At 35.6% G+C, this 27,396-nt stretch overlaps 2 protein-coding genes and 2 pseudogenes across 3 annotated transcripts; 1 reads left to right on the top strand and 3 right to left on the bottom strand.

Moving 5' to 3' along the window:
- Window positions 1–2,401: 2,401 nt before the first annotated feature.
- On the bottom strand, window positions 2,402–4,293 carry LOC123201030 (annotated as a pseudogene).
- Window positions 4,294–9,300: 5,007 nt separating this feature from the next.
- Window positions 9,301–21,858, top strand: LOC123200119 (hexokinase-1-like). 2 transcript variants are annotated; one of them, XM_044615250.1, is made up of 9 exons: window positions 9,301–9,784; window positions 11,574–11,724; window positions 11,809–11,991; window positions 13,347–13,421; window positions 13,546–13,701; window positions 13,807–13,905; window positions 13,999–14,129; window positions 20,403–20,484; window positions 21,146–21,858. In XM_044615250.1, the coding sequence occupies exons 1-9, from the start codon at window positions 9,513–9,515 to the stop codon at window positions 21,503–21,505; spliced, it is 1,509 nt and encodes a 502-aa protein (XP_044471185.1). In that variant the 5' UTR covers window positions 9,301–9,512; the 3' UTR covers window positions 21,506–21,858. The 2 variants fall into 2 exon arrangements, with proteins under 2 accessions (XP_044471185.1, XP_044471186.1); XM_044615251.1 differs by lacking the exons at window positions 20,403–20,484; window positions 21,146–21,858 and adding an exon at window positions 16,830–17,134.
- Window positions 21,859–23,350: 1,492 nt separating this feature from the next.
- On the bottom strand, window positions 23,351–24,648 carry LOC123200978 (annotated as a pseudogene).
- Window positions 24,649–25,957: 1,309 nt separating this feature from the next.
- LOC123200048 (mitochondrial import inner membrane translocase subunit TIM17-2-like) lies at window positions 25,958–27,037 on the bottom strand. The gene has a single exon (XM_044615134.1). It carries the CDS (start codon window positions 26,847–26,849, stop codon window positions 26,184–26,186), a length of 666 nt encoding a protein of 221 aa, XP_044471069.1. The 5' UTR covers window positions 26,850–27,037; the 3' UTR covers window positions 25,958–26,183.
- Window positions 27,038–27,396: the final 359 nt, after the last annotated feature.

Below are 27,396 nucleotides of genomic sequence, written 5' to 3'. Positions count from 1 at the left end.
CTTCTGTTCATGCTTCCAAGTGTCTGCATTCAAGTAATTATGCATTTTGAGGCAGTCTTTTGTGTTATCATTGCTTGATAAGGACTCCAAAATCATGCTCAATATTAATAAAAATTCCACGCTATCTGAAATAGTTCTTTAAGATAGAGATGAGGTGTATGCCTTAACCTTTTTGTGAGGCATATATGGAGAGTCAGATTTGCAATAAAATGACTGGAAAAGTTGGTGCGATTCCAAAGTAAAGAAGCATAAACATGGAGATGAGATTATAGTAGTCAAAGAGCCGGGTGACACATAAATAAGTTAAATATGAATGAAAATTTTATAATTTAATAGGTTGGATCGCAAAAATACGTGGATGAGTCTACTAAGGGTCTATGAGAACACGACCTCGGTTCATGGGTCATGTTCTGGCTCTGAATTTTTGTTAAACCAAACCGGTATAAAGATTTAACAAATGATGGATTCTAATCAAATATGATTCATAATCATATCTAGATAAGATGCGTGTGTGTATAATAAAAGTTGTGTTATTCACAAAGGATTTGAAGAAAGAAGCATGGTGGGTGCGCGGACCAGGGTGGATGGACATGACAGTTAAGTTAAAAAATGTAAGAACAAGGGCAACGTGTTCATGTCAAACAGTTTGATGTTGATTTGGCTTGTGATCTAATGTACTTTTATATAGTAGAGAACAAATGGGTTATGATATTTTTGATTCCTTCGTTCATGGAACAGAAACCGAACCGTCCAAGGAACGACAAGTAGCTATTTGTATTAGAGGTGGTGGACCATTTTGCCGACTTGATGCAGACCACTCTCTTTAGCTAACCTTCCCACTTCAGACCAGAACATCCTTCTTTATTGGAAGCTTTATCTGTTTTGTTTTTTAACATGAATTGAGAGTATTAACATTTTAAATTAAATTATTCGTATAAACCGATTTAATAATATATAATTAAATAGTTTTAAAATGACAGAAAAAACAATAATAATAATAATAGTGAAGACCATTGTTTTCCCTTCAAAATTTGTCTTATCAAAACTTTTTTTTTTTTTTGAATAACTAAATTAAATAAGTTAATATTTCATAAATATGATAGAGATTCGAATTCAGACTTTTTTCATAAAAATTCTAATGTTTCATAAATTTTGGTAACCTTGTGTCCTTATCAACACTTTTCCTTTAAGTTTAAAGTACATTTTCCATCCATCCACAAACTTTTATGTATAAATACTAAAAGATAAAAAGAGTCTTAACTCAAAAAAAATCCCCAAAACTTTATATTAATTTGAAGATTGATAATTATAGAAAATAAAATTATAAATTATAAACAACGCCAAGGGCAAATCTATTAACAAATTGAGTAGCTTTAATTATAACTAAATTATATTCAAGATAGTATGATTTGATCGAAATCACACTCAAGATGATACAATTCAATTGAAATATGATAAAATTGGCTAAATCTATTCAAGATAATATGATTTGATCAGAATTACACTTGAAATGATACAATTCAATTGAAATATGATACAATTCTAATTGTAATTATATCACGTGGGTTGCAATTTTGGCCAGAATTAAACCTTTCCATGCCATTCCAACTCAAAGCCCCCACCCCTCTCATTCCACTCAATTAGACTGCAATTCCAACAACATAAATCTCGAACTAGAACTCTAGATTAGCTCTTTATCACTTTAACCATATCTTAAGAAAATGAAAAACGCCCTCATTTCTTCTCAATCAAATCAAATAATCAAAATTCAAACGTAAAAACTAAGGCAATTTAGTTAACAAAACTCAACCATCATAATATCAGAAGAGAGTAAAGAGATGAGAATAGAAGAAAAGAGACAATGACTATAGGGAGTGAGAGAGGGAGAGACGTATGTTAATGGAATAATTTTTTTGTGATGGGTTATTTTCCTGGAAGAGATAGACGTGAATATAGGTTTGGATGTTTTAGAAAGAAGAAAGAAAGTGAGGGGAATGGGTGGTAACTACAACTCTACAAGGGAAGAGGGTGATAAAAAAGAAGAATAATTAAAGTAAAAAAAGGAAAAGAAATTTAAAAAAAGGAATGCAGAAAACAAAAACAAAAACCGAATGTACACATTTGTGGAACCATTGATGAGTCACAGGTTAATGGACTTGAAAGTCCTATACGACCAAAAGCAACACATTTCATCGGCTATTTGGAAGGGTCAAGACCATGGTACACAACATTGTCACGAACACATATTGAAAATCAATGACATGAAAGTTAGTGACTAAAGTAGGATTCAAACATTTCACATTGATCGGACAAATTAGTTCGAACAATTTATTAATATCTATTCTAGATGACGATGTTGTAGAAAAACCATCTCTTTTTATCTTAAATATTTTTGGAATTGTTGTTTTTTTATAACCTATACAAAATGGTTTTCATAAAATGAAAATAGTAGGCAGACAAATGATCGTCAGAAAGGAGGAAAGCAGAACTCTAGAATACAAAGAAGCAAACCTAATTATATGTCTAGTACTTTAACAATTCCAAAATTAACAATACCCAGACAAGTTAGAACCCAAAGTCTCTACTGCACATGTCCAGATTAACCCCAACCAAGCCAGACACCAAAAACACATAAACAGCAAAAGGAAGCAACTAAAATACGAAGCAAAAAGGCCCCAAGGGAGACCAGCAACCAAAGCACGAACCCAGAAGAAATTACGCCATGTATTACACTGGAGCACTGAGCAGCACACCAGGACAACCAGAAGCAGAAAAACCCACGCCGAAGCAAGACTTAAGGCCTTAAGGCGTGCCATTTGTTTGCATGTTAAAAATTCACAGCCAAAAATTAAACTAAGGCGACGTCACTGAAATAGAAATCAATGGCTGCTGTTCTTCGTCGTTAAGATCACAAACTAACCCAGTATCTACACACCCTGCACATGTTAGCATCTGAGCTCTCCAAGCCAGAGCCCACAAAACCCGACCCGAAGATAAAACCTGAGTCTAACAGCCACAGGCATTACGAGAAAGAATGCGCCAAGGTTCACATTAACTGCCGGGGACGGGCGTGCAATGCCTTTCAGGACCCAACAACCTACAGTTTGTGTACACTTACCGAGCTCACACAGCCCTAGGATCGGCAAGGCAGCTGATGTCAACCGTAGGATCTCCACGTCGTTGGTGAACATTCGACCCCAAGTATTTCTCATCCCGGATGCAAAAACCGTTGCTGATAGGCCCATCATGGCAGCTAAATACACCGCGACTACAAAGGATAATTTCGCGGTTTTAGGATGATTAGCACCGAGTTCGTTACCCACACGTGTGGAAACCGCAAAGCCGAGGGAGGACGGGAACACGCAGAGCAACGACTTCGTTTGGATGAGAATACCCATAGAGGCCACTGTTGCTTTGGGGTCCACTAAAATTCCACACAAGACGATCATAATCCCGTACCACCACCACTCTACACAAACTGATACACAGCTTGGCGCAGCCAGCTTAAGCAGCGGCTTCCAGCCTCTCAAGCAGTCGAGAGTGGGCTTTGTCCACGTAGGCTCGTGCAAACGAAAAATCCAAACGTAGAAAACCAAAGATAAAAGCACAAAGAAGTTGGAGATGGCAGCTACGGCCGCAACTCCAGCAACGCCGAGACGTATATGACTGACGAGAAAAAGGTTAATCGGCAAGTGAAGAATGGTGCCGGCTAAGGATGCTAAAGTTACTGGTTGGGTGACGCCTTGAGCGCGAAGGTAAATGCGGATTGGTTGAATGAAGGAATTGGTTAAAAGATCAGGAAGAGAGAAGAGGAAATAAAAGTGAGCCATACGGGTTATATTGGGATCTTGATGAAGATATAAGTGGATCTTGGACATGTTAAGCCAGAGAAGAGAAATGGGTATTGAAGAGACTAAAAGGAAAATTATTGAGCGGTGAAGGGTTAAAGATAAAAGCTTTCGATGTTGACCACCGAAGGCTTGTGAACACAGAGGCTCCATGCCTAGAGCCAGCCCTGAAAGTACTGAATATCCAGTGATATTAGCGAAGGCAATAGCCAGAGAGCCAGCGCCAAGCTGAAGGTCGCCAAGATGACCAAGAAACAGCATGGAGAGGATAGACCGACGGTACAAAATAAGAGCCGCTACAGCAATAGTAAAAGCCAGGTTGAAGAGTGATTTCACCTCAGCGATGATCTCAGAGATGGAGGGTGCTGATTCTGGTCCTGTTTTTGGCTTGTCTGGGTCTTTTTATGCCATTCAAAGGATCAAAATAAAGCTGGCTTTGCTGCGTTTGTTGGTAGTATTTGGATTACACATGATGGATGATTGATGATGATCAACTGCAGCTTCTATTGTTCTCTCTCTCAGTGATGTATGGATGCTAAGTTTCTCTTGAAGGATAGATGGATGGATTGCCTGTCGCCGTAGATGAGGAGGAGTGCATTAATAGAGAAGCTGTGGTGGGGTTTCTCATTCAATTATTATTTTATTTATTGTACAGTTATTTTTACATTAAGCTGATATTATATATTTATGTGTGTATTTTCTTTTTCGTGCGTGTAATGATTTTGTTACTTTATCTTCAATTTCCGATGAGTTAAAATTCTATATATGTATATATGTATATATTTATATATTTTCCTGTGGTGAATTCTTGTTCTCCGGCAGTCGAGCTCTGCTCTAGTAAATAACTTCTAGGATTGTCACCGGTACCACTGTGTCTGAGAAATGAACGGAGATAGATGTTTCGATTAGAGCACTCTCTGTTAAACTATTAATCACGCCATTAAAGGACAGCTTGGCCCTAACTGAATTTAGGTCTAATGGGCGAAGAGGATGGTTTGAACGGTAAACAGTGCGAAATCTTCAAAACAGCGGGTTGGGTCCCAAATTTGTTAGTGTTATATTAATATCAAAATTTTTAAATTATCCCTTGCAATAGATGTGAGATCAATAATTAAAAGTGAAATTTTTACTGTTTAGTATAATTGGTTTAATTATGACTGATCAATTTGATTTGAATAAATTAAAAAAAAATTAAGTCTAGTGATAATATGTAATTAAAGATTTACATGCTTATGGTCCACTACAAAACACAAATTATTGAACATCTAAAATGCTACATCAATGAGCCCCAGGATTGACTTAAGGGGGCGTTTGGTTTGAGTAATGTTTGATTACTAAAATAGAAAGATTACCTTGAAGATAGATTACTTAGAAGATTACTGGGTATAAATGATTACTATGTTTAATAAAATTTTATAGGTATAAATAATTATTGTGTTTGGTTAAAGGTAATAAAAGATTACTAGTAAATTATTTTACTTAAATGCCCTTGAATATAATTATTTTTAAATATTTTTTATATTATTTGTCATATTAATTAAAAATAAATTTATTTTTATCTCAAAAAATTAATAAATAATAATTTTTCTATAATAAACTAAAGATTACCTCAGTAATCTTTAAATACCTAAGGTGAAGGTGGTAATCAAATTACCACCTATATTACCTGCCACATCAGCATTGATAATAGAAGATTACTGTAATATTTTATTACTAACAAACCAAACAAAGGAATAAAAGATAGATTACCAAGGTAATCTTACATACCCGTAACCAAACGCACCCTAAATGGTGAAAAGAAAGACTTTCTATGTAAAAGACTAAGATTCAAATAGTATGACCTTTCACATGTGAAAGGCTAGGGGATGAATAGTTTGGGGCTTTCACAAGGATTCGAATAACATAACCTCCCACATGTGAAAGGTCATGTATAAATAGTTTGAGATTAACTAATGATATAAAGATTCGAATAACATGACTTCTCACATGTAAGAGGTCAGAACACGAATAACTTGGAGCTGACAATGATGTATTATAATAAATCACCTCTGACTTACTTAGTGTAGTAAACGGTATATCAATAAATACAAATCAAAATAGAAATTGCAGTATGTATAGTTAATCTTAAAATAATGTATAGTTGCAATATAAATATCTTTATATATATGAAATTAAAATGAATTGTATATTCTTAATTGTATGAAAAGTAACAATTTTCAAATTAAAAAAGGTTTTTATTAATAAATATTATACTTCCTCTCGTGATCAATGACTCAAAAGCAGAAGAGAAAGTGATTACGCCAACAAAAGTTATAAAGATTAGTGTTTCTTGAAAAATTTACATGTTTTTGTATCAAAAGTGAAAAACAAAATTTAATTAAAGTAATTGAAAGATAAAGAGATTACTCCTATAATATATTTTTTATTATTAGTATTATTTTATTGAATTTGTCAAATAATAAAACATTTTAATAATATTTTATTAACTATAGTATGTAATATTTTAGAAAATGAAATAATCATATACAAACTACAATGATAATCTTTGCAATGGCTTTTAACATATGTGATATTCCACCTTCTGGGCTATTTGTTAAGTGCATCCAAACTTCCTTTCGCAGTTGAATATCATCCTAAAGTTTCTATGTACTCGAGCTTGTACATTGTATTGGAAAATTGCGTTTGCCACCTGTGCATTATGCAGACAACGGAAACTCTTGGCACTGCTTTCTTCTTACCGCAGGCCTTGTTCTTCACCCGCTGTAGAAATGTCCAAAGATGCAAACTTTAGAATTTTTAATCCACTATTTGGGAATTTTCTTGTGCCCCTAATTCAGACCCGTGAAGAACTGACTGGTGGTTGATTTGTTCTTACCTAATAGTTTGTAAGTAAGCAGACCATGCTCTTGAAGCTTTCTTTATTCATAGTAGTAGAAGATTGGACATTTCCTTCTGTTCATGCTTCCAAGTGTCTGCATTAAAGTAATTACGCATTTTGAGGCAGTCATTTGTGTTATACTTGCTTGATAAGGACTCCAAAACCATGGTCAGTATTAAGCTTAGTGCACCCACAAGTCTCATAGTGTTTCAAAGAATAGAGTCACATATGTCGTTGTATTTATCTGTGCTATGGAAGTTGACTGGAAGGGAATCATCAGAATGAACTAATAATCTGTCCTCCTGTCAGTCATGCTCTTCTACCTTCTCAGACTGATTACTAAATGCATCTAGATTTAGTCTTTTAATGCATGCCTGCTTGAGCTTTGTGACTTGGTTTATAGTTCAATAATGCAGAAAGCAATTGAATGATGACACATGTATCATGTATCAAACTCAAGACATTGAGAAAAATTCCGCGCTATCTGAAATGGGTCTTCAAGATATGGAGATGATGTTAAGTGCCAGATTTTACGAGCCTTAGCTCGGCCTCAACCCTGTCGCGGAATTCTTGCAGACAAGTGAAGCTCACAACGCTTCCAGCAAACTTATAGGCACGTAATAGATGAGGTGTATGCCTTAAACTTTTACTGAGGCATACATGTAGAGTGAGCTTCGCAATGAAAGTGACTAGGAAAGTTGGTCTGATTCCAAAGTAAAAAAGCACAAACATGGAGATGAGATGAAGATGTACATATATATATATATATATTGAAGAAAGAAGCATGGTGGGTCTACGAACCAAACTGGATTGACATAACAGTTAAGTTAAAAAAATGTAAGAATGAGGACAGCGTGTTCATGTCAAACAGTTTGATGTTGATTTGGCTTGAGAACAAAGGTAAGTTTGTTTAATGGAGAACAAATGGGTAATGGTATTTTTTGATTCCTTCGTTCATGGAAAACGACAAGTAGCAATTAGTGTCAACGGTGGTGGGCCATTTGGCCGACTTACTTGACCCAGACGACTCTTCTTGGCTAGCCTTTCAATTGAAGAGCAAAACATCACTTTGTTCGGAACCCATTTTTTTGCCATCGTGTATTATATTTTATATTAAAATTTTAATTTTTTATTATATCTCAAATATTACACCATATTATATTATATGATATAATTTGTAAAAAATAAAATAATATTAATAAAATAATAAAAAACCTAATTAATATATCATCAATTTAAAAAATATTACAAACACTTTTAAAATTTTTTATATACACTTTTATTATATTATTATTTTCTTTAAAAAGTATATCGATCTATATTAATAATATATATCATACAGTATAATATATTTACTATATTGTATTAATTCAATACAGTTTATAATACATATCGTTTTACGATTATATTATATCGTATTATAAAATATATATAATTCATCATAAAATACTAATAACTATATTGAAACTTTAAAAGCATTATTTTTTAATTGTCTAATGTCAACTTAAAATAATAATAATGATTAGAACAATCATACCTTACTAAATTATTCATTTAAATTGATATTATAGTATGCGATTTCGAAATATCAAGAAAAGTAAATTATCATATTATTTAATCATATGTTATCAATTTAGTTTGTATGAGTAAATTAATAAGATATATTTGTATATATAATTTTATCCCTTACAAGTAATAAACACAACGAAAACTTCTTTTCACTATACCTTTGGTGAGTTCTTCATAGATAATCATTTTTGTAAATTTGATTTTCAATTATCCTATAATTATTATAAAATATAGATCTCGTGGAACCATTGATAAATCACATGTTAAATAGACTTGAAAGTCCAAGACGACCAAAAGCAATATGTTTCATCAACTATTTGGGAGGGCCAACACCTTGGCATGCAATATTGTCACATCGAAAATCAATGACATAAAAGGTTATGAAAAAACATATCAAGTTAAGTAATATAAATAAGATTCAAACATCTTATATTAATTCTATTTTTTTACGTAACCATTTTAATTAATAGAAATAATACGTAAAAAATAAAATTTTCAAATTTAAAATACCAAAAATTCTTGTTTTATCAAATTTTAGATGAGAAATAATTACGCGATCTTATATAATTAAACATCTTCATAAACTTGGCCAAACCCAAAATAATTAGAGGTTCAAAGTTTTAGATTTGATTTGACTTTTACAATTCAAAATCAAAGTCAAATAATGTGCATTTGCTTAATTTGTTATCAATTTGACAATTTGGACAATTATGTCATGAAATTTCAAGCATCTTCCCACTTCCATTCAATTCAAAGCCCATCGAAGAATCTTCAGTTCCAGCAACACACGTGCTATGCCAATAAAAAATTCTTGCACGTGCCCTGCAACAAATAAAAAAACAAAAGCACAAAATTTCATGTCCGTAGATAAATAATAATTTAATTAGATAATTAGATAATAATAATAATATCCGACACTTGACAGGTCATTATCGTAATTTCATCTAAAGTACAGACCCTATTATGAATGTTAGAAGGTTTATTTGATCTCTTGCAGCTAATAAATGTCTTTCTCTCTTGCATAAAATTGGACAAAAGACCAAACAGAAATTTTGTATTAGGAGTATTTTTTAAAACACTCTTCTTTATTTTAGCTCCAATTTTGAGCTCGATCTAGGGTTTTCTCTCAGTTTGAGCCTTTAAAGTTTATCACTTTGAGTTAGGTGTGTGCAAAGAAGTTAGAACTTCCTTCGTTTTTCGTGTTTGTGTGACTAGTGATGGGGAAAGTGGCGGTTGGGGCGGCGGTGATATGTGCGGCTGCTGTGTGTGCGGCGGCGGCGCTGGTGGTGCGGCATAGGATGAAGTGTTCGGGGAGGTGGGCCAGGGCCATGGCTATATTGAAAGATATGGAGGAGAAATGTGGGACCCCAACTGGGAAGCTGAGACAGGTGGTTGATGCGATGACCGTTGAGATGCACGCTGGCCTTGCATCAGAGGGTGGTAGTAAGCTCAAGATGCTTATCAGCTATGTTGACAATCTTCCCACTGGGTGGGTACCGCAAACAAACACAATCAATTTTTAGTTTTCTTTTCAATGATAGTTCCAATTTTTCTGAGTTTTAAATGTTTCGGACCTTTCGGTAGTTTAGTTACTGGAAATCGTTTATTTAGTTATAATATAATCTTACCACTAAACCAATTACGCCAACAATTAAAAAAAAAAAAAGGTAAAACAAGATTTTTCAATACTGTTGGATTCCTCAAAAAAATTGGGTATTTTAGTTCGTTGTTAACTTTATTGGTATTTATAAGAGATTTTTAAGATGGATAATTAAACATTTATGGACTTATTTTGTATGGTTTTAATTAGTCATGTTATTTTTATGTTTTGGCTTCATGTTTTGATTATCTCTCTTTCTTCTAAATTTCTTGATGTTACCCTCTGTTGGCAGTGTTTGCTTCTTATTATTATTGTTGGTATTATTATTTCTTTTACCTCTACAAAATTTTTTGGAATTTGCTACTTGTACCCTTATATTAATTAAAGATTCTAATAATTGTCATGTTGTTTCACAATTCTATCATGAAAAGCATCTGAAATGAAATCTTTTTTATGTGGTGGTTTCTCCAAAAATTCAATGTAAACAGCTTGAGTTACATGGTTCAAATGAAAATTTTCATTGGAAAAACATATTCCTTGTCAATTTCAAGCTCTACTCTCTATATGATTGGAATTTGGTGAATTTTATTTCAGATGTGTAGACGTATTATATTAAATCTAGCATTTGCATTTTGTATTACCCAACTTTCTCACTTATGTAATTACCTTAGTGTTTATTTATTATTCTTTGCTGCTTTATCCATTATTTATCCTATACCCAGTTGTTCTTTTAAATTTCTTTATTGTTTTTAGGCTACAATTTTTTTCTTAGATATTTACAATGTAAATATACATTAATTTTTTCCATTTAAGCTTATGCCTAGTCCTTCATACATAGGTTTTCTTATAATATTATTATTTTCTATATAGCTCTAGCGCAAAAAAAATTACTTGCTATGATTCTTTTTTATGCCACTTTTGTAATACTTATTGCATGTTTTAACAAAGTTACACATTTTTTAGGGAAAACTTAAGTGAAATGTTAATTCAAACTTTGGAAAATGAGTAGACTGGATTTGTTTTGGTTATCAGTTGGACAGAGCTTGTGAAATTCCATTTCTGACTCTCATGTTTGACATTATTCTCTTGTAATTTAGCCTTTTTTATAACAATTGGCTGTTATATATCCTGATAAAGACTATTTTATCATTTATCTTTATGGAATCGGCACTCATTTCCAAGTTTACTAATATTGAAGTTGTCATTCTGTTATAGCTTTCTATTATAATTTTAATTTCCCAAACCTGATTTCCTCTGATGGCAATCATTTGTCTGATTGAGAGGGATGAATGGATTCCCTTGCATTTGCAACATTTTCTCTTGCTGGTTTTGAATATAAATTCAGCGAATTAATCATGGATAATAAAGAACCTGTTTTGAGCAAGTGGTTGATGAACTGCTCTCTCCAACAGAATTCAGTTGTCAAGGGAATAGGGTGTTTCCCTCCTTAACCATCACTGTTTTTGTGGAAAAAAATTTTCAAGTAATAGAAGAGGTGAAATAAAAATGGAAATTTTTGAAAAAGAGAAGTGATAGTTATTTCTTGAGTGTCAGAATAAAATTGTTTATGTGTGCATCAATTTTTCCTGCTGTAGTGGTACTTTTAACTTTTCTGCATCTTTTGTGCTGATGAAGATTTAGTTTAACATGCATGCCACTTACTACCTTAATCTTAAAGGGATGAGAAAGGGTTATTCTATGCATTGGACCTTGGTGGCACTAACTTCCGTGTCATACGTGTGCTGTTGGGTGGGAAAGAAGGCCGTGTTGTTAAGCAAGAATTTGAGGAAGTTTCAATTCCTCCACATTTGATGACTGGGAGTTCAGATGTGAGTGTTTTGGAGCACTCCAATTAATAAAAATTGACCTAGCTTGGTTCTTTCTCTGAAATCTGTTAATAATGGTAATTTCAGGATTTGTTTGACTATATTGCTGCAGCCCTTGCAAAATTTGTAGCTACAGAGGGTGAAGGACTTCATGTTTCACCTGGTAGACAAAGAGAGTTGGGATTTACTTTCTCATTTCCAGTTAGACAAACATCAATTTCATCAGGGAATCTTATTAAATGGACGAAGGGCTTCTCTATAGAAGATTCGGTAAATCCCAATTGTCTTTGACTCCTGCATTCTATTTCTTTTGTATTGATCCTTCATGGCATCTCTAGTTACAAGTAGTGTTCCTCAACTCGTCTTGCCTCATTACCCTAATTAAGTATCAAATTTTAGAGAATTATTTTATAATAAAAAAAGTTTAATAACTGTTCTTGTTTTGTGAAATTTGGCTGTACTATGGATATGCTTTAGTCTTATTATCTCTATTGTGTGTTTATCTGGTTAACTCTTATTAGCTCAACTCATGCTTTGCTTTTATTAACAATGATCTTGTGATTGATGCCTGTAGTTATTTTTATTAATTTTGTCCTTTGTTAATTTTGCAGATTAATTAATGTCAGAACTAAAGGATATTCTTGTAGAAATTGTTTAACTGATAGTTTATTTTACAGAACTGTTTGATACTGTATATATGGTATGTCCTTTATTTGTTTATGTTACCGACTACCTGTTGATTATCAGGTATAAGAGTTACTTAAGTAGAGATTTTGTGCAGTAGTGCTGGCTTTTTAAAGAATTTTATGCAGTCTAGGTAAACGTTATGATCTTGAAACATAATACTAAGGGCAATGTGGAGTACTTTGAAACTCCCATTGCTACAACTGGCGTCTTCCTTTGATGTTCCAAATTGTTGCAGAGTGTTTATTTCTTCTTATGTGCCCTATAAACCATGTTGTTGCCATGGTAGTTGTTTTCTAATGTCCTCTCAATCCCTTCTCACGGTCAACTTATTCAGTGATTTCTGATTGATAATGGCCTATTCATCTTTGTAGTGAAAGGAGTTGTGTGCATGATGGTGATAATTCTTTTGGAGCAGACTCCTATATGATTTTAGCAGGATGTTATTATACAGTGCTACTGGAACTGCTCTTACATGTGTCATCTTGTGGATATGATGTGTTAGTCACTGGGAACTCATTCCACTACAATTGCTATTAAATATTTTTGTTCATTCAAATCTTCTATTTGTGAGGGTCAAGTTTTGGACCCTTATGCAAGTAGTAGATAGTGGGCCTCACATGGACGTGTTTGTTAGTGGCCATGCTATTAATGCGTTAATTTCAGCAAGAGATTTTGGGTATGGTGGTAATCATGACTGCATGGCTGATTGCTTTATTTCTAATACATATTCTCTGAATGTTTGTAATAAGTTCAGGTTTTGTAGGCAGGCAATTTCTTCACAATATCTGTGCAATGATAATCCTGATATTGTTGGTTTGAAATGCATCAGTCAAATTTCAACATAATATAATATGCTATTGCTGTATTAAATAATTTAGCTAATTTTCAAATTTGTCCAATATTTGAACTTATTTTGTGGTCCATCTTGGCTATCGTAGGTCGGACAAGATGTAGTTGCGGAATTGACTAAAGCCATGGAAAGAGCTGGTCTTGATATGCGTGTTGCGGCTTTGGTAAGTTCGGTTTCAGTCTTTGTTTCTTCTCTGAGTAATGTTCTTCAGACTATTGCTTGTAGATATTTCTTATTTCAAATGTCTTCTTGGTCTTGTGGGTTTCTTTACATGCTGCGAGATGCAGGTGAATGATACTATTGGAACATTAGCTGGAGGTAGATACTCAAATCAGGATGTGATTGCTGCTGTAATATTGGGTACTGGAACTAATGCAGCATATGTAGAACGAGCATATGCTATTCCCAAGTGGCACGGTCTCCTACCTAAATCAGGGGAAATGGTTGGTAGTTCTTAAATGTTGGTTGTACATTTTAATGTGTTTTGAACTAATATCATCATTACCTGGTGAACTATTTTCTTTCTTAAAGAATGTTGATTATTATAGGTTATCAACATGGAGTGGGGTAACTTCCGGTCATCACACCTGCCACTAACAGAATATGATCAAGCATTGGATGCTGAAAGTTTGAACCCTGGAGAACAGGTAGCTATATTTTCTTCCCTTCTCTCTTTATGGTTATCATGCTTATATAGTGGTTTAATGGACACTCATAACATCAGTGACTATAACTTGCAGATTTTTGAAAAAGTAATCTCAGGTATGTATTTAGGAGAAATTGTGCGCCGAGTTTTATGCCATATGGCTGAAGAAGCTGCTTTTTTTGGTGATACTGTTCCACCGAAACTGAAAATTCCATTCATATTGAGGTGTGCCATTTGTTTGTGGGCTATCTGCTATCATATCTCTATCTTTTTAAGTTTAAATACCCTTTTTTGGGTCGTGTATTTCCTCTTTAGATTTACTTGAGTTTTTGTGTGCTAGGATCTACATGATGAGTCCATTTTTCAAATTAAGTTCTGCACATGGAATAACTTGATCAGGCTTAGATACAACTGTTGGCATTTCTTATAAGCTTAATACTTTAGAATTAAAGGTACTTAACAGTCAAACAAGTCATTTCATCTTCATAATTGGTTGTTAATTATGAAGAGAAAGTCCACTGCAATATGTTAGGTACCCATCAACGATCCCATTCTCAACCATAGTAAACCAAGTAATTGACAGAGAAATGAAGACAATAGTTGCAGTGTGTATTGAATGTTGGCTGTGTTTACAAGAATAACACAACTCTTACATAGAATTTCCCTCGTAAACAGAAAAAGAAAACTATGACACTCCCACTTTCGGCAAATCGAGAAGCCGAAGTCTCTCCCTAGAATTGACTAGCTTTTGAGAGGCTAGACACTCCTTAAATCAGCCGGAGCTGCACATAATTTTAGAAAATGTTCCTCCCCTCTTTATCTCCTGAACTCTCTCTTATCTATTCTCTTTTTCTTCTAACTGTTTGCCATGGTTTCCCAATACTCAGAAGCCACATGGCCACCCTAGGTGCTTATTAGAATCTTCCTGAATCATCTCTTGTCTATCACACTTTGTTGGCTGGATGCCTCTGCTCTCAATCCTAATTATCAGGGGTCTATCACAATATATGTAAGAAACAGATTACTACATTGATATGTAACCTCTGGCTGCAAACTTACTGGTTCTATGGCCTCTTGGCATCTGGAATTTTCTAGATTAAACATATTATTCTTACGATTAAATAGCTTACAATGTGTTGAGTTGTAAATGAGCTGTAAATAGATTAGGAAGTAATAAGCTGTAAATAGATTAGGAAGTTTAATTTGAAATCCTTTAAATGGAGGGATTAAGTTAGATTAGGAAGTTTAATTTAAAATCCCTTGAATGGAGGGATTAGACAATTTTCTAGATTTATGAGTGATTTAGTTTCCTATTTTTCTGTTATAATCTACTATATAATATTGTGTAATATCAATTCAAAAATCAGAAAAAAAAATTCAGAATTCTTTTTATCTCATATTTTATTACATGGTATCAGAGCTCTAGGGTTTTTTGGAGATTTTCTCTTTTTCTTCTTCAAGCAGCCTTCATTGTTGTTATTCCTCATGATTTTTCTTCTCTAATTCCTGTTTGGGGAGCCTTAATTGCTGTGAATTTTTTTTTCACCATGTCAGCCTCCGAAATCACTGTCTCTAGCAAGTCTAACCCATCCGAAGAATCTAAGTATGTTTAGAAAATTGGAGATTTACAGAATATTCGGGCCTCCTATAGGCTTAATGGAAGAACTACCTTAAATGGTCTCAATTTGTCCGCACATATCTAAAGGGCAAAGGAAGACTTAACCGTCTTCTTGGAACAGGAGCAACAAAGGATGACCCATGTTTGAAGCATGGGATGAGGAGGATTCCATGATTATGTCCTGGCTATGGGATTCCATGGATCCCATGATTAGTGTCACATGTATGTTTTTTGCTACAACAAAGGAGATTTGGGACTTCATTCATTTCACATATTCGAAGGCTCGTGATGCTGCTCAAGTGTACGATATCAAGGTCAAAACTACAGCTACTAAGTAAGGAGACAAATCTGTTCCAGAGTATGCAAGCCTATTACAAAATCTGTGGCAAGTACTCGACCATTACCGAGTTTTCGAAATGAAATGCCCTGAGGATGTTGCCATCTTGAAGAGCTTCATTGAAAAAGACCGTGTCTATGATTCTTTGGCTGGATTGAATCTTGAATTTGATCAAGTCAGGTTACAAATCCTTGGCAAGGAGGACACACCATCTCTAGAAGAGACAATTTCATTGATTCGAGCAGAAGAAAGCCGAAGGAGTGTTATGCTTGAACCACAAACTGTGGAAGGGTCAGCCCTAGTAGCAAAAACAGATCATCAGGAGAAAGGAAAGAGTGATCTGCCTAAATACCCGAGGAGAGAAAACCAGTGGAAGGAGAACAAGGACAATCTCTGGTGCACCCATTACAAGAAACCAAGGCACACAAAAGAGAAATGTTGGAAGTTGAATGGTAAGCCACCAAGCCGACAGTGGGGAAATCGTGTGGGGCAGCAGAGACCTTAAGCACACATGGCAGAGTAGCCAAAAACTGAAGAAAATTCTACAACAGGGGGGTTCAACAGTGAAGAAATTGAGAAGCTAAGAAGTTTGTTAGGGTCTTTTGAGAAGCCTTCTGGAGCTTGTTCTTTGGCTCTTTCAAGTAAACCTTTGTTTCCTCTTTGCATGAATGCCTCAGATAAATTTTATACCAACTCTTGGATAATAGACTCTAGTGCCATAGACCATATGACCCCCACATCTCAACTCTACGACACCTATACCCCATGCCCAAGTAATAGAAAAATTGTAATGGCCAATGGTTTTTTAACTACTGTTGCAAGGTTCGGAGATATACATATCACACCTACCCCTATCCTTAAAGATGTCCTTCATGTACCAAAATTGTCGATTAGCCTTGTTTCTGTTCAAAAGCTTACTCATGATTTTAAATGTTATGCTATTTTTTTCCCTTCTTATTGTGTTTTTCAGGATCAGGGCTTAGGGAGGAGGATTGGACTTGCTAAGGAAAGAAGTGGCCTTTACTACCTTGAATCATCTCAAATGGATAGGAGTAATTTGTCTGTCTTTTCTCAATTCCTCAAATAAAAATACCGTTTGGCTGTATCACCTACGCCTAGGTCATCCATCTTTTAGGGTTTTAAAAGTTATGTTTCCTCATTTGTTCCAAGGATTAGATATTTTTGAGTTTCATTGTAACATTTGTGAATTGGCAAAACACACCCGTGTATCTTTTCCTATTAGCAATAAAAGAAGTTCTCATCCTTTCCATTTAATTCATAGTGACATATGGGGCCTTTCTACTATACCTAATATTTCTGGAGCTCGTTGGTTTGTATCCTTAATTGATGATTGCACTCGGGTTACATGACTTTTTCTTCTTAAACAAAAATCTGATGTTAGCATTGTTATACCTAATTTTCACTCAATGGTTCAAAACCAATTTGGGGTTAAAATAAAAGGCTTTAGAACAAACAATGCTAAAGACTACTTCAACCAGATTTTGTCACCCTACTTTCGTTCACAGGGCATTATCCATGATTCATCATGTGTTAACACACCTCAACAAAATGAGGTAGCTAAAAGGAAAAATGGGCATTTACTTAATACGACTCGAGCTTTACTCTTTCAAAGAAATGTTCCTAAGTCCTATTGGGGAGAGGTCATTTTTACTGCCACATACATGATAAATAGACTTCCCTCACGTGTGTTAGACAACAAAAGTCCTATAGAGATCCTTAATAGTTTCTATCCTCACTTTAGAACCTCTAATGGCCTCACACTTAGGGTATTTGGGTGCATTGCCTTTGTTCATGTCCATGACCAACATAGAGGCAAACTAGACCCTCGAGCCATCAAATGTGTCTTCCTTGGTTACTCATCCACTAAAAAGGGATACAAGTGTTACAATCCTTCATCCAAAAAATTTTACATCTCTGTAGATGTCACTTTCACAAAAAATACACTTTTTTTCTCTAAGTCCTCTCTTCAGGGGGAGATTTCAATGATAGATGACGATACTTGTGAGTCATTTGAACCTCTTAAAACCCTTGACCTTCCTCATGTTCCAACCAGTGTTGTTGAACTCGAGTCCTCTAGGCCAATCACATTTGAGTCACCTAATTCTGCCTCTGAGTCAATCACATCTAAGTTACCCAATTTTGTCACTGAACCCAAGTCATCTCTTGTCCCAAGCAGTGTTCCTCACAATTTTCCAAGGTTTTCTCAGGTTTATTCAAGGAGAAAGGTCATTCCAGAATTGACACAGGTCCAAGAATCCAACTCAGACTCTGGGAATGAAATCATGGTAAGATCTGACCCACCTTTACACACACAATCTGTTGAAAATATCTACTGACCCAACAGACGACCTAGACCTTCCCATTGCTATTAGAAAAGGTACCAAAGAGTGCACTAAACGACCACTTTATCCACTATCTCATTATGTCTCTCTTAAGCGTCTGACACAAGCCCACAAAAAGTTCATTATAAGCTTAAATACCATATCTATCCCTAACACTGTTTGTGAGGCATTGTCAAAAAGGGAATGGAGGGATGCTATGAGAGAGGAGATGAGTGCATTAGAAAATAATAAAACATGGAAGATTGTTGATAAACCGAAAGGGAAAAACATTGTTGATTGTAAGTGGATTTTCACACTAAAATAAAAGGTGATGGATCACTTGAGAGATATAAAGCACGATTGGTGGTCAAAGGGTACACTCAGACTTATGGTGTTAATTATCAGGAGACCTTTGCTCCAGTTGCAAAAATGAATACTGTGAGAATTCTGTTATCATTGGTTGTCCATTTCAATAGGCAACTCTTACAGTATGACATTAAGAATGCATTTCTCCATGGTAACTTAGATGAAGAAATCTACATGAACATCCCACCAGGATTTGAGGGGGACACAGGTAACAAGGTGTGCAAGCTAAGAAAGGCCCTTTATGGATTAAAACAATCTCCTAAAGCATGGTTTGGGAGATTTGCAAAAGTCATGAAGGATTCTGGGTATAAACAAAGCCAAGGTGACCACACTCTCTTTATTAAGCATTCAACTGTAGGGGGAGTGACTGTTCTTCTAGTGTATGTGGATGACATCATAATAACTGGGAATAATGAAAAAGAGAAGCATGAATTGAAACAAAGACTAGTAAGAGAGTTTGAGATAAAAGAATTGGGGAAACTAAAATACTTCCTTGGTATTGAGGTGGCATGTTCCACACAAGGGATCTTCATATCTCAGCAAAAGTACGTGACTGATTTATTAACAGAAACAAGGAAGATTGGGTGTAAGCGAGTCTCTACCCCAATGGATCCCAACCATAACTTGGGAGAAGCTAAAGGAGAACCAACTGTTGATAAAAGAATGTACCAGAGGTTGGTCAGTAAACTCATATACCTTTCTCACACTCAGCCAGACCTAAGATACTCGGTGAGTGTGATTAGTCAATGCATGATCCAAGAGAACATCATCTTCAAGCTGCTTACAGGGTGTTGCATTACTTGAAAGGCAATCCAGGGAAAGGAATCTTGTTCAAGAAGAATGATACACTTGCTTTAGAAGCTTACATTGATGCTGACTATACAGGTTCTCTAGTGGATAGAAAATCAACTACAGGGTATTGTACTTTCCTTGGAGGTAATCTGGTAACTTGGAGGAGTAAGAAGCAAAATGTGGTGGCAAGATCATCTGTAGAATCAGAATTCAGGGCTATTGCTCAAGGATTATGTGAATTGCTCTGGCTGAAGATTATCTTAGATGATTGAGAGTCAAATGGGAAGGTCCTATGAAACTCTATTGTGACAAGAAGTCAGCTATCAATATTGCTCATAATCCTATACAACATGATAGGACAAAGCAAATTGAAATTGATAGACATTTCATTAAAGAGAAATTGGAGGAAGGATTAGTGTGTATGTCCTATGTTCCATCAGAATATCAATTAGTTGATGTTCTAACAAAGGGGTTGAACAGTTCGAGATTCTATGATCTTGTATTCAAGCTGGAAATGGAAGACATTTATTCCTCAGCTTGAGGGGGAGTGTTGAGTTGTAAATAGATTAAGAAGTAATGAGCTGTAAATAGATTAGGAAGTTTAATTTGAAATCCCTTAAATGGAGGGATTAAGTTAGATTAGGAAGTTTAATTTAAAATTCCTTGAATGGAGGGATTAGACAATTTTCCAGATTTAGGAGTGATTTAGTTTCCTATTTTTCTGTTGTAATCTACTATATAATACTGTGTAATATCAATTCAAAAATCAGGAGAAAAAATTCAAAATTCTTTTTATCTCATATTCATTACACAATGTATTATAATGATGCATTTATACTCAAAATTTGTGGCTGTTAATGAATGTATTTATAGCTATATGTTTATTCATGTTGGTTGTGGATGTGTGCTCATTAACATATCTTTTCTTCAGTTAATTGTATAATAGAATTAAGGTGTTCCAGTTAGAAATAGCATTGACTCATTGATTTGTCAATGATATGTGTGCCTCTGGAGCTGTTACATTGTAATTGTGCAACATGCAGGACACCAGACATGTCTGCAATGCATCATGATACATCTTCAGATTTGAGAGTGGTTGGGAACAAATTAAAGGATATATTAGAGGTATTATACCTAGTCAATAATGTTGGATAAAAGCACAGAAAAATTATTTTCTAGCCTATTTGTTATTTTTATATTCAATAAAGAGCAATGTTATGTGTACCCACTTTTGGTACACAATTCGTGTACACAAATGATGTGTTATCATGTGATTGAGTGTTATTTTATCGTAAATTTAAAATGACCCAATTACATGATGACATATTATTTGTATACACGAATTGTGTACCAAAAGTGGGTACACATAGTTTTATTGTTCAATGAAACCATGTATACACAAAATGGGTACACAGATGGTGTGTAATTATGTGATTAGGTGATTTTGAATTAAAGGTAAAATAATACTCAATCACATAATTATACATCATTTGTATACTCATTTTGTATACTCAAAGTGTATACATATCTGTAGCATTGGTCTTTTATATTTCTCTTCTCTGGAATAGCTAATTATTTGGATCTGAATAGATAATTAAGCCAAGAACTGAAAAACTCTCAGTTTCAAGTGAAAGCTTCCCACTGTTTTTATTGTTATATTTTTATGTAAGAAACTTATTGCTTCAATCAAGATTCACCCAAGAGCCTGTGATCAGCATTTAGAATTTAACTATAAGGAAATTATGGTTTTCTTATTTGTTACTTTCTGTTTTCTTCTGTATGTCAGATACCCAATACCTCCCTGAAAATGAGAGAAGTTATTGTGGAGCTTTGTGACATTGTTGCAACTCGGGGCGCCCGCTTATCTGCTGCAGGGATTGTGGGCATCCTGAAGAAATTAGGCAGAGACACTGTAAAAGACGTGGAAAAGCAGAAGTCAGTAATAGCTTTAGATGGCGGGCTGTATGAGCACTACACAAAATTCAGTACTTGCATGGAGAACACGGTCAAGGAGATTCTGGGAGAGGAGGTATCTGAGAACATCGTAATTGAGCACTCGAATGATGGTTCTGGCATTGGAGCTGCACTCCTTGCAGCCTCTCACTCCCAATACCTTGGGATAGACGAGTCATTTTCAACATTTTGACTCTGTACATTTGACGTTTATTTCATCTCCCCTTGGCTGTATTTTTGAGCTTTTTCACATTCCATCACGCTAGACATCCTAATTTATGGTCATATGGCGTGTATAATGAGTAACGGATCAAATGTGCAATCAGGGTACCCAGTGGTTGGCTGCTAACTTGAGGGTGTGGCCTGTCATTTTGCTTTGATGGCCATCATTTTTGGTCCAAATGCTGGGAACTATGGTGGTACAAAAATGTATAAGATGATAAGCTCCTCTAAAAAAGGAATAAAATGGGAGATGTAAACTCGTTTTTGAGTTGCTGCTTTCGGCGAAACATTCTCTCTTGACAATAAAACGGGATTCTTTGGGCAGGTGCAACGTGTTTTGTACAGTCTTTGAATTAATTTTTATTCTCTTTTCATTTGGGGCATGGCCTTTTTCGGTAGAATTAAAGCTATTTGGAGATTGCGGCACTTTCTGATTTTGAGTTACCCACCCCACCTGGGTTGTGGCTAGAGTCGTAATTACAACTTTGGAGGTGCTAATTCTAGGATGGTTGAAGTCTGAATATATCTATCTACGAAGAATCCAACCACCTAAGATTAGTGACATGACGTTGAGCATGGTTGTCAATAAGTTATGCCTTTATTCTTCATTTAGAAAAAGAGTTTACCATCAAAAAAGGGTAGTTCGAATGGTAAAAATAAGATATCAGACGAGAGTATAGTCTTAATTCTACTGATGGTTGATGGAAAAATCTTGATCCAATAGAGCCTAGCCCGGGAGAGAGGTTCTCCACTTCTTGTGCGGAGGATTCCTGTTTCTAGTCCATTCTGTTAAAATCTCAAGTGCAAGGTATGAGACTTAGATCCCTCGTTGGAAAGTATGAGCAACTAGTGTGGGATTTATATGACCTTAGACTTTCTCATCTTAATAGCTAACTTTTGAGGTGTGGTTCTTCTAAGGTTCGTATCATGTTAGGATTTCAAGTACAAGGTATGAGATTTGGATCTCATATTGGAAAGTATGAACAACTAGTATGGGGTTTATATAGTATTGGGCTCTCCCATCTCAATAGTTAGCTTTTGAGGTGTGGTTCTCCTAAAATTCGTATCGTTTGGTATCAGAGTCATCACCATGTCTCCTAGTTGCAATCGTGTGACACGGGTGGTGATGTCGACATTGTAGTGTTCGCCTGGGGTTAATAGGGAGCTAGTGCACAACCAGTCCATGTAGACGTTGGGGCTGCGGAACATGATGGTATGTTAGGATCCCAAGTATAAGGTATGAGAGTTGGATCCTATCTTAGAAAGTATGAGCAACTAGTGTGAGGTTTATATGGTTTTGGGTTCTCCTATCTCAATAGCTAATTTTAGAGGTGTGGTTCTCCTAAGGGTCGCATCACATTCACCCTAACTAAATATGATGTAATGCTTTCGGAAAGGCTTAATTGATCCTTAAATCTGCTCTTTCTTGACTTCATTATGGAGGTCTAAGCTTCTTGTAAGATGCAGTCACCTTTTCCGCTGTATTATATAGGGTTTTCCAGCACGGAATTGTAAAGGATCCAGTCATAATCTAATACACTTTCACCTAGATAAGCCAATGAAACTCGCTGGAGCAATACTTCAAAAGTGCCTGAGTCCTTATTTGATGTCATCTCACAAACATCCTTAAACAGAAAACTGTCACATACCAGTTCTGATTCTTAGCATGCAGGTAATCTGAAGCCACTCATCTGGTAACAAAAAGACATCACATACAAAGAACGAATCATATAAAATAGCATCACAATCTTTGTTATCAGTAACAGAACTTGCAAGTGTAATTATTACCAAAAAAAAAACTTGTTGCCAAGATAAATAAACAGTAACCTCCGCATATACTAGAGTAAGCGCTTGGCCTCACAACGAGGAAGCAATTCATCAACCAACATATGACACTAGGGCTTGATACATCAAGCATCCTTCAATACTTTCACATAGACCATGCAATAATTCCATTCATGTTTAAGGATTTCTTCAGCATTCATAACACAAAATAATTCAAAGGGAATTTGACACAAACAGTAGTAAAACGTTGATACCATTAATGAAAATACAAAGCTCATACATATGAAACATTTACCGATTTAAGCACCTGGCTTGGAAAAAGCTGCAGATTGAAGAGAAACGTTATTAAGCCTTTCGAGAGAGAGTATTAATGCTTGAGTACCCAGATTGCCTTCTCCGTAAGCTTTGAGAGACAAAATAAAGCTGCTGCGCCAGAGCCAGCCCAGGCAAAGCAAGCCCCATATTTTGACACTTGTTCAAACAAATCCCCAAATCTTTCACAAAATGACTCACAGAAAACCAGCTCAAAATCTCTCTTTAATATTCTACTACCGTACAAGTCCAACGACTTGGTCCCTGCGGCTCCCGTGGATATCGCGCTTAAGAACAATTCCACGTTTGGCCCTGCTTTGTGAGCGGAAATTATTCCCTCTACTAATCCCACCATTGCAGAAGCAATCGTAATTTGATTAGCTAGCTTAGCGAATTGTCCTTTCCCACTGTCACGCATGTAATTAACATTCCCCAATAGGGCAAAAAGGGGATTCACTTTGCTTATAACAGACTCGTCCCCTCCCGTGAACATCGCAAGTGTTCCGTTTCTGGCTCCGCGGTCTCCACCAGAGACCAGAGCGTCGATGAGGAAGCTGCAGTGGATATCTAGCTAGCAAGAGAAGGTTCAGATATGGTCATGCCCACAATGATTCCTCCAGGACGAAGGAGGTGGGTTGAAGGATAACGTGGTGAACGATGGAGAAAACAACGTTAGTTTGGAGGCAACGGAATGGGGAGGAGGTGAGCTCCAATGTTGTATAGCCGGCTTTGAGTAAGTGACCACACATGGAACGCCTCATGACGCCTGTGCCAATCCAGCCCACACGAGTGTTGGATGGACTTATAAGCTCGGTGATCAGTGCGTTGATCATCGACCAGCGGAGGGTGCTCAGTAAGAGTGAATCAGTGGCAGTGGCATGGTTTTATCAACATCGAAATTACCCAGATTAGACAGATGTAATTTTACTACAATTATTGTGACTTTTAGACACAACACTCACATACGAAAGGCTGTCGATATCCTGTTTTACGTTTCCAGTTTCCTTGATTCAAAGTTAAACAAAAACCATGACATTATCCATAGGGGCATAAAAAATAATCAATCCCCGGAGATGTCAAGGCAAAATAAGAATCTTTACAACCACTAAACATTGTTACAAATCATAAAATTGATGATTCTACAAGTTGCAATGCATGATCCTGATGCTATGTATTAAATTGGAATCCATAAATGATTCTGTGGAACAGAATGAAATCTAGAAGCGAAACTATGCAAACTTGTGATCAAACAAGCCATAAAAGAGACTGCTTGGATACTGTTCCGTAAAGAGTCGATTGTGAATGTCCACAAAAATCTGTGCAATACATTAAACATATAATACAATTCATTTGTTCCACTTCCCTAATATCTTCTCCAAAGCTTTAAAATGTTAACACAGCAAAAAAAATTGCAGATATTCATATACACCCACACAAAGAAGAGTACTAGTCAGGTGTACAATTTTGTGACAAATATTAGTAATAAGTCAAAAATCCTTTCAGTTTTATTGCCACAATATAGTTGAAGGAGGGATAAACTTATGAAGAATACATTTACTTAAATTCTCACCTAATATGACAAAGTGAAGAACATTAAAGTATTTCCAAATATGGTTAAAGGTAACATATACATCATCAAAAGAACATAATTAAGTTGTAATCTAGATTAAAACACAAATCATTAAGTCTGAAAGAAAAAAGCCAGAAAAAGAACAATTATGGACATTAAAAAGCAGAACAATGCCCATTCACATGTAAATGAGGTCTTATGCTACTGTCCAAGCAGAAGGGATGCAACTTGGAGATGACAGGAGGAAGTTATTAAAAACTGATAAAGAAAACAACATGAGAACGCACACAGATGGATGAACACTACAGAGGGCATAAAAACCATCCCAGTTGACACAATACATAAGAGACACATTGATTTTAGTTGCATTAATTTGTTTACAAAACGTACCAGCCAGAAACATGGTCATATAAGCCATTATCTAAGAACAAGAGCTTCCTATAATTAATACTCAATTTCAACAACTCTTCATTTCCTACATTTTCTGGACAACCAGATTAAGTTTCATTGATTAAGCATTACCAATTACCACCATAATCTTCACAAATCCAGCAAGAGCTAAAATAAATAAACAGCACCAATTGATGAACCAAGTAAAGAGAGAAACTACATTAGTAGAATCTTTAGGGGAAAAGAACAGCTTAAGTGATGCTGACATTATTTGCAAATGATATACTGAACAAGAATTTAATGTCAGGATCTGAAACCCCAGCTGATGTAACTTTAAAAAACTAAATATATTGAAACTAGATTATCTAAACAAAATATATATAATTCATATTCATTGAATTTCGGATTCCATCCGAATTATTATGCAATGCTAGCTACAAATTAATAAATCATTAAAGAACGAAAAAAAATAAAGAAAGAAAGAAAAACACAGCTTTCGCACACAAACATTCGTTATGGCATAAATCAAGATCACAAAACAAGCTGCAGTTCAAATGGATAGTTCAATCTCTTTAATTGAAGACCTAAATTTTTACTTGTACTCAAAATTGGGCACCGGAGGCGCATCGAAACTCTCCAATATCTCGGTCTTACTCCCAGAGGTCGCCGGGGTCTCTTTCTTCTTTCCTCCACTAAAGATCCCTCCAAACCAACCTGAATCCGACTGAGAAGAACTTGATTCCAATCCTTGATCGAGCTGGCTCGGTAAGCCTGGAGGAAACCCTGGCCCACCAGCCATGCTAGGAACCGGCTCCTCCATTATAATCGGCATGTTTTGCGGGCCACTGAGGACTTTATTAAGCATGATCCCAGCTCCTTCAATTAGCGCCAGTAGGACGCCGCCGAAAAGAGCGGACCGAGCCGACGCGCCGAGCCCCTGGCGCATGGAGAGGAAACCGCCAGTGGCGGCGCCAGCAAAGATGGAATTCCAGGGGTCCTCTTTCTGGCGGAGGTAGACCATGGAACAATCGAAAGTCGAAAAAAGCCCGCCCCACACGGCGAAGCTTCCGCCTACGCGGGGCGCATTCATGCGAACGGCTTGGGTGCCACCGATGAGACGGGAGCCACTAGGGGAATTATAGACGCCTTTGAGAAAATGGAAGGCGGAGCCCCCAACAGCGCCCATCCCGAAAGCTCCACCGATGTCGTCCAGGATGCGATCTGGGCACGGCTCTCTGGACGTCTCTGGAGTTCCCATCCCAACTGTTTGTTTTTGGTTTCTCGCTACCGAGAAGGGTCAAGATTTTTATGGAGTTCTAATTAAATTTGTACTTCCACTTAAGGAATTTTGGTACATGAAAATGAGTACAACGCTCCCTATATTTTGTCAAGGAACGTTTTGGGCTTGTCTTGTGCCAAGTTGTCTCCAATTTCCATAATTTAGCGTTGGATTGGAAAACAATAAATTAAAGACAATTTCTTTCTTACATAATAAAACCGACCGCAATTTTTACTTGGTTATCCTTTTTGAGTAATTTTCTTTTACAATAATTTATTTTCAAAAGATCCCAAGTTTGACAATTCTCAAACTTTCATCATTAAACTTTCAAAAATTAAAATACTCATTTTTTTATTCAAATTTTATATCAAAATTAAAAATAAAATTATTATTTAAAAAAAATTAATTAAAATTTTATCTCATTTCTCTTTTGGTTTAACAAACTAATAATTTTTTTTATTAATAGTTTAAAAAAATTACATTTTCTCTTTTTAAGTTTGATTATTTTATCAAAATTTTTAAACAG

The sequence above is a fragment of the Mangifera indica genome, chromosome 17 (genome assembly GCF_011075055.1).
Source record: "Mangifera indica cultivar Alphonso chromosome 17, CATAS_Mindica_2.1, whole genome shotgun sequence".
NCBI classification, from domain to species: domain Eukaryota; kingdom Viridiplantae; phylum Streptophyta; class Magnoliopsida; order Sapindales; family Anacardiaceae; genus Mangifera; species Mangifera indica.
Note: the sequence above shows the minus strand (reverse complement) of the source record. Positions and strands in the feature narration are given on the sequence as shown.

Coding starts and splice junctions, on each gene's coding strand:
- LOC123200048 (XM_044615134.1), bottom strand. CDS start 26,849: ATGGGAACTCCAGAGACGTCCAGAGAGCCGTGCCCAGATCGCATCCTG.
- LOC123200119 (XM_044615250.1), top strand. CDS start 9,513: ATGGGGAAAGTGGCGGTTGGGGCGGCGGTGATATGTGCGGCTGCTGTG. Junction 11,725..11,808: donor TGATGACTGGGAGTTCAGAT/GTGAGTGTTTTG, acceptor TGGTAATTTCAG/GATTTGTTTGACTATATTGC. Junction 11,992..13,346: donor GCTTCTCTATAGAAGATTCG/GTAAATCCCAAT, acceptor TGGCTATCGTAG/GTCGGACAAGATGTAGTTGC.